Source organism: Halichoeres trimaculatus, unplaced genomic scaffold (genome assembly GCF_033239565.1).
Source record: "Halichoeres trimaculatus isolate MK-OKI-2021-1 unplaced genomic scaffold, fHalTri1.1 fHalTri1_scaffold_2, whole genome shotgun sequence".
NCBI lineage: Eukaryota > Metazoa > Chordata > Actinopteri > Labriformes > Labridae > Halichoeres > Halichoeres trimaculatus.
The window spans coordinates 25,205,331-25,221,008 of record NW_027437180.1 but is presented as its reverse complement, the minus strand read 5'-3'; the positions used below and the strand labels follow the sequence as shown (position 1 = coordinate 25,221,008).

Here is a 15,678-nt window from a genome sequence, read left to right as displayed (position 1 = left end):
ATTTGAGCTAAAGTCGTGTGCATGTTGAGGCTTATACTCTTACCCTCTTCTCTCCTTGCTCAGCTCTTTCATTGAATAAAGAACTCTGCGCTCAATTACATTCTGACACCCTGAGGTTATTTAATGTAATGTCTCTCTCTGTGCCTCAGTATGACTTGGGAGTGTTCAAAGAGAGATAGACACTTGCTTTTGGCTGTTTTCTCTGCAATTCAGGAGCTTCTCCAAATATGAAAACAAGTGTCAGGAAATTTCAAGTTGGGATTTTTGTTTCGAAGGGCCTTTGCCTGTGGTGGAGTTAAAACGTCCCTCATAAATCAAAGATATACTCTTTCAGAAGAACTGAATAGAAACACGCTGTTTACCATGTTTTTCTTTTAGTGCCTTTTGTAGAATTTGTGTTTGCTGGTTCTGCAACTCCACTCAAGTTACTTTTGAAAGTTGTCGAAGGAGGGAAAGAAGGAGAGGCTTGAATTGGGTGTACTTAGTAGCAGCAGCTTATGCACTGGGTTAATAATGTGATAAGATTTCACTCTGCTCATTTTCATGCCGCCGCCTTGTCTCAGTTGTTCCACGTGTCTGAGATTTACGACTCTAATCCAGAGGAATTAAGCAGTCTCGAAAGTTGCTTGGGTCTGTAAGTGAGAGAGTTCAAACAGAGTTAACAACCTGGTTGGCTTGAGCCCGAGCATTGCTCTGACCAATTTAATAGGCACCCAGCTATGAGTAACAGTTTAAGTGAGAGTTCAAACCTTGTGGCTTGTGTAAAGAATGCATACGTAGCTCACCATGAAAGCTTCTTATCCTCTGTAATAGCTGGAGGGCTGTGTGGACTGACCTTCCCCAAGGCAAGAGATGTGAATCTCAATCTTTCAGTGTTTTTTCTGTCTTTCCCTCAGGTCTGCATCCAACCTCTGACTCCCATTGGGCCTGGGGCGATAGTCAATAAATCAATTCATCGTGTGATAAATGAAATAAACTCAATAATTTTGCTAGCCTCAATTTATTGCCATGTGCATGCGAGTTTATTTCCTTTAGGTCTCACCTCCAAACAGTGAGATGAACAGAGTGAACTCTTAGGCTAGCGTAAACACAGAGTGCAGCAAGTGAGCCTCAGGAGCTTTTGAGGGGCAGCACAGGTTGATGTAGTAGAAATCAGGAAGAAAAAAGATGATTGTAAAGCTAAATGCCATGACCCTGGTGTAGAAATATATTGGCTTCAAACCAAATGAGGGAGGTAAGCCCATCAACACGGACAAGCCAGTGTGCAGCAACAAAAATACGATCTGGGTGAATGAGACTTTACATTGACACAGAAAGTGTAGTTTGCTACGTCACAAAAGAAATGCTGCCCTTTAATACAGTTTTTATTTAAGTGCTATTTTTGACTGAGAGCCCGTTTAATTGTATTGTTTTTTCTTTTTTGTTTTGTTTTATGATATTTGAAAGTTATTGATATTCTAATTACAATAGTAAAATAAACTAATGAGAAGTAAAATTTGATTGCATTTGAAAGGGTGTGTTCACTATTATGATATATTATCTTTATTTCAATGGTTAACTTGGTCTCAAAATAATATTGTCAATAATATCTTTTGTTGTCTATAGCTGTGGGACAATATTGTATATAACCCAGCACAATTTGTTATCAGCACAGGCCTACCTCTTATTTAGCTCAGGGTGATGAGCAGCGTAAATGTGGGTGATGGTAAACCAATGATTACAGTGATTATCAAAGCCAGAAAAAGAGCTGTGACTTTCTTGTGTGTCTAAAATTAGGCCATTTGTCGTCTTTTTTTCACCAGCCACAGCTTGTGAGCCCTTTATCTAAAAGCAACAGGAGACAGAGTAGCCTCCTTAGAATCAGTGTGTTGATATTGTTTATCATTGAATTTGAATAAACATTTGTTGTAGTTTGTCTTCACATCTTGGAAAAAAATGAAACCATCCATACTGTATTTTATTTGTTTTAACCCTTGGTTATTACCAGAACTGCAGCCATGACTCTCCAGGAACACACTGCATACACCCCATATTCCCTCTGTTGCCAAGCTTGTCGGGGCAGAAAGTGCAGCAGGCAAGATGGAGGACACAGACTGATGATAGGAGCAAGAGAAGGTCAGACATATGAGAGTTGGGGGGGTGTCGCATCTCTGAGGGTAAACTTCAGTTTACCCTTAAGATATGTCATCCAGCCAAAACAAAACCCTGCGGACAGTTCGTGTCACTGATTGGCTGAGACAAGCTGAGACTAGCATGACAGAGCTGGCAATGGTGTGCCATTGGCTGTTTATCCTGGCAGGGGTTGACAGGAGCAACGAGAAACATGGACAATGCAGTCTGACGTTAGTACCATTTCATCCTTGGCAGCAAATAATCTTCTGTAGAGGTTATGGTGAGTTCAAGGCAAATACCTTTTCACTATGCACAATCTGAACGGGTGGTCCACAGTTTTTTTAGTTTCCAGCTAAAACATATTTTTACATCTTTCCACGTATTATGCACAGCATGAAGAAAAATAATAATTTCATATTCCTACCTTAAGATAACTAGTCAAATACATTTTGGTTGAATGGAGGTGCAAAAAAGGAGCTTTGTTGGTTTGGGCAGTAAGAAACGGTAAGAGCCTGTAGAGGTAGTATGAGTGAGAGAGTGAGAAATCATTCTGCACTGCCAGACCAGCAGGGAGTAGCTGGAGGGATCAGATAATAAGTAATGGTGGCGACACTATAAGTAATTGAGGCCTTGACAAGTTATTAAACCCATCATCATAGTTAGTCATGAACATGACGGGTGGATTAACTGCTGATTAGCTGATGCCAATAAGTTGTCAGCACACATGACTTGGCCTTAATGCTTTAAGGGGAACAACACACAGTCTATTTATGTAATTAAAACTGCAGACTAGCTGATACAAATACTGTTATTCGAGAGGAACAATTGTTTGGATGCCCATATATACAAGTTATTGACATTTTCAATATGGTAGACTTAAAGTACAGGTCAGTATGTTGTTTTTAATGTGTCCTCCTGCCACTAGCTACTTGCTATTTCTCCAATAACTGTCAAATACCATGATGCTGTGATTCTCAGTCCAGGTGTAAACAAGCATAGATCACCAATGGCATGCAACAGCACTGCTCAGTTTGACTTTATTTTGATGAAGAAAATTGCCTGACTTTATGTGTGCTAAAATTTGACCTTATTCTGAGTGCTCTCTTAACTAATTTTCTAGAATGCACATATTCATTCAAACAACTCTGAGATGAGTTGCTTCTGAACATCCCTTGTGCTTCTGTCTTGAAATAACTTTCAAAAGAAAAAAAATGGACCACCATCTGCTCAGCTTAGCTTTGTGTGCAGGAGACGATGCTGAAAGTATTCTTGACTTTGAAGTTGGAGCATGCTCTGCTGAACTTTCTGGATGACACAGTTTTAAATCACTCCCCCAAATTTTCTGCAGTATGTTTTTATTTCCACTAATTTTGGAAAAATACTGTTGGTATTGATGTACCTTTAATGGATAACATGGGCTGATATCATTAGTTGGATGATTTTACAGCTGGGTCCTGGCTGTAACACCTGTGCACGGTCAGAAGCTGAAACTGCACATAGAGATGTCTAAAAACACTCTGGAAAACCTCCTACATCATCATCATAATGATAAGTCAATTTCAGAAATAGATAACAAGCAGTTTGAAATTTCAAAGATTACTGTTTAATACATTTGATCAAAGTTAAACTAAAAACATCACTGGACCTTTTTGTCATTGAACATAATTTCTGAGCCACTTGACCTCTTTTATTCTTGTCTATTTATACACATGTCCATACAGGCACCGTTTGTCTCCATTTCCCTACTTTCCCCTGAATGTCACAGGCCTACAGGAAAAGTACTTTATCACAGGGCACAGAGGAGCTAGCCCTCCACAGAGAGAGGGGTGTAAAAGGGGTGAAAGTAAATGGGAATCCGACAAGGGGCGTCTGGACAAAGATAAATATCATATTCCAGCATTCAGTTCCTTTTCTCCATAGTAAGCCTGTTGCCTCAGGGGGTGCAGTGTGTTCTGAGGCACAAGCAAGATAACGAGGTGTAGGGCTGCTGGAGAATTTGAATTAGAATTTAAAGTAATTTGATTTACAGCTGCGGTGGTCATTTTTAGGAAATTAGCTTCTTTGCTTTCTGGTGAAGTCAGATTAGAAGACTGATACCACCCTGGTGATTGTCTGTTGAATTCGAAACGACTGCAAGGTGATGGTGAGCTTAGCTTAGTTTAGCCCAGAGGCTGGAAATGGGGGAACAGCTGCTGTGGCTTTTTGTCTGTGTCTCTACCACGTCTTCTCTCTACCATCTCCATAGCACACTTGCTAATATGTTTGACTACTTACAGGAAAAAAACAACAGTGGCATTTGGAATTGATATTTTTGTAGAAAAAATACTCACAAGTAGTTAGCTTCAGTGGTGCCTCTATGTTTACTTCAGGGGTGGCCAACCTGCAGCTCGGGAGCCACATGCAGCTCTTTGCCTTTTGGTGTGCGGCTCTTTGATCCATTCATAAAAAAATATTATATTGTTATGAGTAGTGATGTGTCAATCAATCTAAAATATTGATATATTGATGCCAACATTGGGATCAGTGTTGATCTATGCTTGAGTGATGGGATTGATACTTCAGTTTCAGTTTCTTTTCTTGATATCACACATGCTTATAGCTATCTAGATAAATAGATGAATGGAACTTTGTCTTTTGTGCTCTGAAAACAGAAATTTGTCTTTGACACGGCTCCAGGTACGAATTTAAACACGCTTGCAAATGCAAATGTCACTTCAAAGTTTGGAAGTGTAATAATTTTCATCTTATGTCCTTTCGTTTATGTGTGATGTGGCTCTTTGTAGTACCACAGTGTTTTTTGTGGCTCTTGGTCTCTGACTGGTTGGCCACCCCTGGTTTACTTTAGAAACAGACAGAGAGAGCAGACTACCTGTTATCCCCTGCTGATCAATCTTTTAGTTGAGTTTTCTATCAGGAAGCAAACAAATTATTTAGCATTATACTATATCCTTTTGAGGTGTCCCTAAAGTCATCTGACTGCTGATGTCATTACTCTCACTGCTTTCCCTGCCAGAGGACAGTGCTCACTTCAGCAGTTGGTACAGTCTGTCACTATCTCACATCCAGTGTCCATCAAAACAGCCTGCTGAGTGGGTGGAAAAACACAGGAAGGTGTTATCATTAATAATGTGTCCTCCAAGCAGCGTGTGGATTAGGGACAAGGTGAGTGAGAAATGTTATCTAATATCCGGATATAATAGCCTCTCACTTTAATAGCAGAGCTAGTTTTTGACACATACATTGGACCATCCATGTGGGCTGTTACTATGGTGATTCTAACACCTCTACCCTGACAGTATGGTGTGGCGATCAGCTGCCAAGTTCCAGAGTGAGAGCTCATTTTAAGAATGTCATCCACTACAGCTATGCCAAACATTTTCTGTCATATTCTGCCACACCTCAGCATGGGCATGAAGCACACTGACTTTACTAATTTCTACTGCAGCATTAGGAGGCCATTTGTTTGCATAAATTGTGCCACTATTCAAGTTGTAAAGTCTCACATCTACTTGATTTCTATTGTTTTTTCCATCAGACTCCCACGTCCGTCTTTTTACCGTGATGATAATTTGTACTCTCTGGTAGTCATTTAGCTTTTCTGGACCACTAGCTCCTCTGATAGCCTAACACATACATACACACACTTTCCCCCACTGTGTCAGCCCCCAGTCTCCCTCAGAGGGTCCATCTGCCCATGATCTTCAGCCATCCTCAGTTCCTCCTCCTATCTCTTGCTTGAAAGCATGTTTGTGTGTTTTTGTGTGTATGTGTGCAGTATACATTCAGTCAGTACGTCTTCCAGTAAGTGGGCACATTTGTGTGTGGTACGGGGACAGGATAATGAACAATTTTCCTCCCTCCTTTGTCTTCCTACTTGTCCACCTACAGGAACTTGGGGGTAATCTGTATGATTGCGTGAGTGTGTGTGGGCATGATTCTCTGTAGTTTAAAAGTAGCTGCTGCTCCCATCTCCAAGCGAGGGCTGTAGGTGCATAAGGAAAGCGCTGGATCTGCAGAGTAAAGGATGCTTACTGTGTGAGACAGACCAAAAAACAAAAACAAGACAAATGACCCTGCAGCACAAACACTGTACTGCTGTCCTACCATGACTGTGCATTGACTCTGCAGTATTATGGATGTCAGGCTGTTTGACCTTGTCTTATTGTCATTATAGGCTCAAACACATGCAGAGTCACATGGTCACCACATCTCAAACCACATGCATCATAGAGAGGATTTTAATTGGCCTGCTTCAAGAAGCATAGAGTGAAGCAATTATCTCCGTCCAGAAATATCACAGTCACATGAACAGCTTTAGTGAAATGACATAGAATCATTACCTGATAGTAATGATATTATGTCACGCAATGTAGAAACATGTCTAAGCCCTAGACTGGTAAAGAAAAACAGGTGTACAAAACCGGGGACAGGTATAAAAACAAACATTTTCCAATTGTTCACAGCAAGTGAAGTTCTTCCACTGTGGCGTTGGTGTCTGATGTTAGCTCTGTTAGCCATGTCTGAGAATAGCATGATGCTACTCTGCCTTTTGGTATTTTCTCTGTCGCTGGGTTAGCACGGCTAGCATGTCCATCTTATTGGAGATAGATCTTACATTCCCGATAACAATGGATGGAAGGACAGGTCCATGTCGTCACTTCTTAGCCCACACCTGAGAACCAGCTCGTCATCCTCACCTCCTTCTCCTCACCTTGTGGGAAGACATCAGGCCTTACAACAGTTAGCATTGACATGCTACAGGCTTCTAACAGCTGATTTTGCATATAAACAATGTGTTCATGGTTACAGATAGGATCTCCAGACAAACACAGGAGCATAAAAAGTAAAATATCACTGAAGACAAAACCAGTTTGGTGTCCATGACCAACAAATAAACTTAACAAAATACTCCACTCCACTCCAAATGCAAAAATGACAAAAAAGAGAGGGGAAAATTACAAGAAAAGGACAAGGAAGAGAGAGATGCTGCGACAATGGGGCTGCATTGAGCAAAAATAAAATAGAATAATATAATAATGATATACAGTATGCCACCTGCTTCACCCAACTTTCTGTCTGATTCTTCTTTTCTTCAGATTACCTGCCTGCAGGACTTTTTTGGGAACGATGATGTGTTTATAGCGTGTGGCCCAGAGAAGTACCGTTACGCCCAGGATGACTTTGTGTTGGATCAGAGCGGTAAGGCTTCCACAGCCTTTGTGACTGGTAGGCCTGACTAAGACTAACTAAACGTGTCACTGTGTTTGTGTTTGTGTAATTTTGCCTGCGTGTAAGTGTCTTCTCCTTACCCTTCTTTCTAATGCTTGCCAGGCTCTTTTCCTCACAGAAGAATATGCAAGAAATGGGATGTGTGTGGACTTTTTTTTTCTCTATCCTTGCTATTTAATTCACTTTTTCATATCTTACATATGTTTACGTTTAAATATTTGATTGGTAAAAAAAAATAATAATCACCCAAGCAATGAACAAAAAGGGTGCAAATCTTACCACACACATCCCTTCCTCCAGGTGAGGAAAAGAGGCTGCACTCTTTTTGTTGGAATGAAATTTGTGTCTTTGTGCGTCTTTGTAAACCTTTGTGTTTGTGTTCTGTACTCACTCCTCTGGATATTGGTCCTTTATCTTGTAGGAAGGTTCCAGTGAACACAGGCAGGATGTGACCTGTTTAAACCAGCAAATCTGTTCACTGTAAAAACTTCAGACAGCTCTGACAACTGTGTAGGAAGGAAGTTGACCCAATATAGAAACAGTCCAAAGTATTGACATCCTGTTTAATTCTTCTGTTGTTTTTTCAGGTTAGATAACAATGAGGAAGCTCATCTTGACACACGCTGTGTTAACTGTAGACGTAGATGAGTGAGGGTGATGTGATGGTGATCAGAGAGAGTTTCAAGCTTTCGTCCCACTTACACTCCTGTGCTCCACTTTTAGGACTTGGGGCTTTGCAATGTGTAAAAAAGGCACACTGTAGTCTCACTGCTGAAGGTACAGAAGCAGCTCTCCTTTTTTCAGCATAGGTCCAGTACACACTGGTATTGAACCATGGACTGTATAAAGATGTAGAGCACTGGCTGATGAATGAATCAAGGTCAATTCGTATAAAGATAGCCAGGACTAGAGGAAAAAAAAGTTGTTTGACAGATTTCTGTTCTCAAAAAGGTATTTTCAGTGATTTTGAATCTTTTGTATAAGACTGAGAATGGAGACAACCCAAAAATGACATAAATAAGCAATAAATATCCCCTTTCCTCTTGAAGAAAATTTTAGTTTTGTTGTGGTTTCATATGTACACCATATGACATGCCATACTAGGAGTCTTTTGTAATTAGTGGTTGAAATATGCAGGCAATAAAAAAGCTTAGGGAACACACAAGGAGTGCTCTGTTGGTGTCCTTTGTGGGTGTTTTCGTTTTCATGTGTGTGTGTGTGTGTGTGAGTTTTTTATACCTCTAAGTAACCGCCCCCAGCCTCATTAACACCGACCTGACAAGTTAACCACAAGCTTCAGGCCAACATCTGCTCTGATGGTTCATGACACTGTACAGAGCAAAAGCACTGTTGCACTGAAAACGCAGGAACAACCGGAGCTTGTGGAGTGATTATCATGTGTTACGGTTAAACACTGTATTTTAGCCTTTATTTTCTACACCTAAGCTGTGTTTGTTGCTCTACCTGACAGTTAAGGATACCAGTACCTGTGACTAATGAAATGTTTTTCTACCAACGCGCCAAATGGTGTAGGTGTTCAGGCACTGTTGGCGAAGTTTGGCTTGTTGAAGCAAATTAAAAAAGTGTTATGTAAGGTTGAGCTGGATGTCCATATCTGGAGTATTTGTATTTGTCCTTTGTGGTTTTGTTGCCACGTAATCTCCACAATGAAACTAACACAGACTTCATAAAACCGTACCATAGAAACCTTTCCTGGCCCGTTTTCCTCCCTCTGTGGTACAGTGTTAACTCCGTCTGAGAGGGTTTGCAGGTAGAAAAAGTTAATTTATACAAATTTGACCCAGAGCCTGCTGTCTCCCCAGAATGCAGAGTGCTGAAGTCATCACACAGCAGGCCCACTACTCCGAACCGGACAGCTAAGAGCCCGTCACGACGCAGCAAGTCCCCTGGTTCAGGTTAGAAACATGACTGTAAAATACACACATATTTTGGAAACCTACTGTATGAGCAGTGTTTAACCAAGATATTTGTGCATATATAATGCTCTGGCTTGTTGGTGAAAATATGAGTAAAAACTATAAAAGCGTCATACTTATCGGATCTGAGTCTGACACTGTAAGAGCATTTTTGGCAGGCTGAGTGAAATCCTTTTTATTTGCTGCCTCATCTTCAAGCTTTGATGAGTGACAAAGCAATTTGTGTGATGCAGTCAGACATGGTGACATTGTGCTGAGTGACAAATGTTCTACAAGCCATTACATAATGTGCAAAGAGGAGCTATGTAAGAAGTTTAGAGTCCTGTAGACTAAGTTCATGTTGGAAAGCGCACTCATTGTGAAAGAATGTGATAATATGATTATATCTCATCATATTTTCTTAACTTCCCTTTCTTTTTTCTTGTTTTGGTTTTGTTCCTGATGTTGTAGCAAGACACACGGTCCACTACACCACCAGTCAGCCCCTGATCAAATCCCCAGGTGAGCCTTCTGACACACTGTTGACCTTCAAAATGCAGCACATTACTTTACAACAGGGGTAGGCAACTTTTTCCATGTCTCAAACCACTTTGAAATACACTTACACCTAAAGTGCCAATGCTTACACCTTTCTTATAATCACGACAGTGGATAGGGAAGTCTCCTCCAAGAGAAATGGTATAACTTCCTTCTGTTGCCTGTTTTTTAACAGTACGGAAAATTTTGAATGTGTTGCGCTGTTCCTCAAATTTTTTTCCAACACTGTTTTCATGTTTGGTCTCAAAGAGACGCTGCGCACTTGATATCCAAACATACCACACTTTCATAGCAAAGGGTGCATTTTGCTTGATCTCTGGCTATCTCTGGATATAAATCCACACTCCCTTGTCCAACTATGTTGGAAAGAACGACAGCAACTTGGTTTGTTTGCCTTGATACGGCACTAAATGGATGCGATTGCAAGCTAACACACTGACCTCCCAAGACATTTGCCGCGCGACACATTCACGGACTTGTTACGTCATGATTTGAATTGTTATTTAATGTTATTTGTAAAATTTTATGCAAGAAAATATATAGTGTCCTCAATTTCTTGTAAAGTGTTACAAAGAATACAACACAATCATTTATTATTATTTATTTTGTCCTCTGCCTCATTGTAGTTATTCTCTGTGTTCCAACATAACTAGCCTCACGTGCCAGCTATGGCACCAGTGCCCTAGGTTGCCTACCCCTGCTTTGTAGAGAGGTTATGAAACCTGTTTTGATATTTGTGTTTATTCTGCATGCTTAAATGAGTAATATCTACTGACATGTTAGATAGATGCAGTGAACGTGAAGAGTGGGGATTTCCTGTTCTGCCTCAAACATATTTCAAACACAGCACAGCAAACTTGTGAGATATTTTCAAGGCTTGTGTTTTTGGAAAAACATATCCATTCCACGGGTGCCACCCTCAACTTAGCATTGTTACCTAAACATGTCCAGGAACTAAGAATAGTGAAGAATCTCATCAGCTTTTTTCATCAGTGATCCCTAAATTATTCAAAATAAAAGAACCTTATAACTAACTCAGCAAGTTTTGTTGTCTTGTCCCCAGCACCCTTTCTCTCTCGTTCCAACCAAACCACAGGATGTTATTTATTTTATGCACAGCTATCTAAATTGAAAGCCAGCCACGGCATCATTTACAGTGACATGCACTGATTAGACTTACTCTTTAGCTGTGTTAATTAAAATCTGCTCTTAACTTAGTGCTTAATCACCACCCTCTTCATCTGAATCAGCTGAGGTGCTGAAAAGTTTAACTTATCTGTAGAAACATTAAAATCTAATGTACTGTACATTGCACTGTAGAATCATTGCGTTTTCTGATATATTGTTTCAGAAGTTCCTCCACTAAAGCTAGCTCAAAGCTCAGGGGAAGTTAGAAGAGAAAAAAAAATCTCTAAGTGGTGTCAAAGTGAAACTAAACTCATAAAATAGAAGTGTAAAGACGCAGCCTGTAGGCTGTGTGAAATGATTTTCCACAGCTCAGCTGGGCTTATGCAGATGAAGAATCGTTTAAGTTTGACGCATTATGTCTGTGTGTGTGTGGTTGTGCCAGGAACCCGGAGAGTGTGTGAGGCAAGAATAGTCTGTTGTTGAGAGAATGAGTCACAGAGACAAAGAGAGCTCTCACTCCTGCTGCATGTCTTTGCACCTTGTGTTACACACCATTGTATTTTATGGAAATGTCCAACACTGTAGTACAGAGGAAGTTCATTATAACTGGGATATCCATCCAGCCAGTCAGACATTATCATTACTGCTTTTCCCCTTTTGGGGTTGAAGGGGGCGGGCTGGAGTCTATCCCAGCTCTGTTGGCCACAAGGCAGAGCAAAAACTGAACAGGATCACAGGTCCAACCTTTTGTAGCTCAGAGATGAGTGCCTCAAACAGGCAGTGAAAGAAACACTTATTACAGATATAATGCTGTAATCATGCCGTGTTCGAGTAGGGTGGTTTACTGGTATGTACCGTCTTTTTTTGTGGTGGTTATTAAAGTTTTAACACAAAATTGTATGAAAAGGAAAAAAAGCAGGTATAAAACCAGTTATCTGCAGAAAGCACAAACATTTGCAATCAAAAATAAGTACTATGCATGTTCACAATAAGATCTCATGTTCTATTTGTTCATTCAGTGAATGGCGTCTCGAGCAGTCAGATCTCAACTCCAAAGTCCACCAAGTCCTCCACTCCATCACCAACCAGCCCCAGAACTGTCCCCAACTTTAAAGTAAGATGATTTATAATATCTGTGAGTGTCTGCATGTGGAAACTGATTTAAAAGGACAAGCACGTGTTTTACGCAGATTCTGAAACCAGGCATCATCCTTTTACATATACACTATACAACATATACACTATACAACAAAAAACATCGAATTATTTGTTTTAGATATTATTATTAAGGGTGTATGTCAAAGATGTTTATTATTTTAGTGTTTCTCTAAATTGCTTTGTGAAAATCTACCATTTCTGTTTCTATAGAAATTATAAATCTATATTTGTTTATCTGTTTACCTGCAGCTTTTTGTTCACAATATTAAAGTAATTTCTCGTTCAGAATATGTCGCAAAGGAAGTTCAAGGGATGTTGTCACTGATCGTGTGACCAGCAGATCAGCGTAGAAGACATGCTGTAGCTCTTTGATGGATTTTTGGTCGAGTCTTTCCGACAAAAAAGTCTGATTTATTGACGGTTTCTTCTGTAAGCTTCTTGTTGGTTTTAAACCAGAGTCTCTAACCACTGCAGCCAGCTGGCAGCCTCCCTGCAGACTGCCACCATGTCTCTGAAAGCTCTGAGTCTTATCAGACTCATCAGTCCTACATGGTTCAGCTGGATATTAGATTCTTATGATTGACTGGCAGTCTTAAGGGAAAATCTCTGGTAGAGTGGATGAGCTTATAAAAGTAAAGGAGGAAGCAGAAGGCTGTTAGTGACAGAGCTAACCCTAGTCTCACTTGTAAAAAGTTGTATAGGAGTGAGAAGGTGAATGGATGATGTACCAGAGGAAAAAGCTTTCTTATGTAGCTTTCTAAGAAAACTTTTTGAAGATGTCCCTTTTTTCAACTATGGTCCAGAGGTCTAACCTTTTAGTGTAAATAATTGATTTTAACTGTAACTTAATGCACAGTAATGCACAGTAAGATGCAGTAGACCACTGCTGTAAAGCATGGAAAAGAGCACTGGTCTGATTTTAAAGTTGGTAACATAAATTTATTGCTGACATTTTTAAAAATGTATAGTTATAAGAGACTGAAGGTGCCAATGCTGTGCTCTGTAGAAAAGATAACTTACCAAATGAATGATTCATCCGCTCCTTCAACAGTTTAATGTGCAGACATGATAAGTGGATATGGAGGAGTAGGTTTATTCCAGGAGCTCTGACACATTATGAAGGGTGAGCTGAAGACGCTGTCACTGAGATCACTATTTATAAAGTAAACAGGCTGTCTCATTTCTCTTTTAAGAAATTATAACAACTGCTGTCCACTTAACAGTCAACACTTAAGTCACCCGTCAGTCACTGTAAATCTGAGTTTTGTGGGCACTTTCAAAGCCTATGGTTGCCATGGTAGTTAGTCTGTGTGATGCTTATCTCTATTTTTGTGTTGTTTTTGCATCCTGCAGATCCCTCCTTCACATTACATCTCTGCTCCAAATGTCAACGGCTCGGTGAATAACCACCAGGAGCAAACCAGCCGCCTAAGTCCAGAGAGTACGTCCTTTCTCCTCTCCTCTCCCCTCCCCTCCCCTCCCCTCCCCTCCCCTCCCCTCCCCTCCCCTCCCCTCCCCTCCCCTCCCCTCCCCTCCCCTCCTCTCCCCTGTATCTGCCAACTCAGGCAACACTTCTGCATGGACTCCCTCACCCTGTAGCACATGACCATGACATCAGCTGTCACATTCAAATGACCGTCATTTTTTCCCATTAGAGCACCTTTCAGAATTTGCTTACAGAACAAATTTGGCACAGAGTAGATCTCATGTGGGGGATAAAAATGAAATATGTCCCTGCTGTGTGAGGAAATCCTCAACTAAATGATTTTGGTCTTTCATATATTCCAATATTTCTGCTAATTGCTACATAAGGATGATTGCTGTCTCATGTGTGTCTTGTTGTGTGTTTGTTATTTTGTTGCACAGTGTGTGGCCCATAATTCAGTCTGAGAACTTGTTGACTTCCTGCCAGAGCTGCTGTTATTTTATGAAACATAAAATCTTGTTTGAGGCCAGTTGTAACCTCTGTCTCTCTTAAGCAGTTAATGGCAACCTGCCCGCCTCCATCATCTCAGAAAAATACAAGATTGGCAAGGTCATCGGGGATGGCAACTTCGCCGTGGTCAAAGAGTGCGTGGAGAGGTAGGTGCAACACATCCAGTCACACTGGGAATGCTAAATGCACAGTCGGCAGCTGTCTGCAGAGATCACACGGCAGCCTGCCGCATAGTTCAGCTTAATGGGACGTGCATCATGCGCTTTAACTGCTCCATCAGGCTTTCTGAGTCCTGATGACAGGGCATTGTGGAGATGGAAATATCCCATGGATTAAACCCAGCGGTGAATTCACTTCATTAGCCTTTTAATCTCAAGTCAACACACAGCTCAGGAAGACAGGAGCATGATGATGAGAGGAGGCGAAGTGTCAGTGTCCTTATAATCTGATGCAACATCCTGGAAAGTACTCAATGGCTCCCTGTGGGGTGTCTTCAAAAACAAACGGTGTTGACTTCAGAAAGAGCATAAAATGTTAATGTGTATCCTTGGGGCCTTAATGTTTAAATCATTTAAACAAAGTATACAACATTACCTTATTGCTCCTTCAAACTGGCTTCAGGCTGAGACATCCTCAGTGATGTTTTCAGAGCTTTTAAAAGCGGTGAAATGTCTTCATTGATTCAAAGTTCCCATATTCTGCTCCTTTTCTGCAGTTTAATATGGATCATTGATGTCTTCATGAAATGGTAGTAACATGTTTAGGGCCAAAAAGCCGATAAATCAAGCAACGCAGCATTGTTTCCAGGCTCTCATAGCCCCTCTGTTCAGAACAGTCTGATTTAGTGGGTGTGACCTTCATATGTAAATGAGCCACCACTGACCGCTCTTCCGCATCACTGAGAGCGGCGCCACAAGCTCTGAGTGCATACTGTTTAGAAAACAGCGAAGCTCGTTTACTGTAACATTACAGGCTAAAACAACAGGCTAACCGCAGCTAAAGTTAGCATCCTGAAGCTAATACAGAGACAGGGGGGACACTGAGGAAAAGCTCTTACATCTGCTCCACAGCACACAGCATTTAAAATACTCACATGTCCAAGGTCTGAGGTTTGTTGGTGGATGGTTGGTAATGCGCCTGGATTCAGGACCAGTCTATTCTCTAGCCCTCTGTTGTTCTGTCCAAAGTTGGAAAAGCAGTCAGCTGTGAAGTGACGAGCACACACATTCACAGTTTTACTGAGTGTAGCTGGCACATTTCCTTGATAAATGAACTCTAGCCACTTAGTCTTGTCTTCTTCCGAGATGGGAAGCTTGTGCATGGAACTATGTGGCTGTTTACAGCCAAAAACAGCCTCACTCTTCTCTCCAGATGCAGGGAGGGGAGTGGGCAGGGAGGGAGTTCGGGGGTATCTGCCCCGGTGGACCAATCAGGTCAGACTTTCTCCTGATTGGTCAAAAATGGGAATCGCTGACGTTGGCGAATCCCCAAAATCCAAACAGGTCGTTTCAGGTCAGGATTTTACATTCACAAGCACTACTAAGTACAGGTTTTGTCATTAAATATCACATTTTGTGGGCTGGGAGGAAAGCCAAAGACCCACAAATTTCACTAAAAGACTTAATAAAGAGATTTTTGCAT

The 15,678-nt window shown here is 41.0% G+C and overlaps 1 protein-coding gene across 4 annotated transcripts in view; it reads left to right on the top strand.

Moving 5' to 3' along the window:
* The window catches only part of dclk2a (doublecortin-like kinase 2a), a 43,384-nt gene that overhangs the window by 13,387 nt on the left and 14,319 nt on the right, over positions 1–15,678 (top strand). For 3 of the 4 annotated variants that reach the window (XM_074686493.1, XM_074686475.1, XM_074686501.1), the window contains exons 3-8: positions 7,209–7,338; positions 9,165–9,257; positions 9,729–9,779; positions 11,963–12,057; positions 13,455–13,542; positions 14,084–14,183. In XM_074686493.1, coding sequence (XP_074542594.1) covers positions 7,209–7,338; positions 9,165–9,257; positions 9,729–9,779; positions 11,963–12,057; positions 13,455–13,542; positions 14,084–14,183 — 557 coding nt within the window. The remainder of the gene's footprint in view (positions 1–7,208; positions 7,339–9,164; positions 9,258–9,728; positions 9,780–11,962; positions 12,058–13,454; positions 13,543–14,083; positions 14,184–15,678) is intronic. The other variant, XM_074686484.1, reaches the window with a different exon arrangement.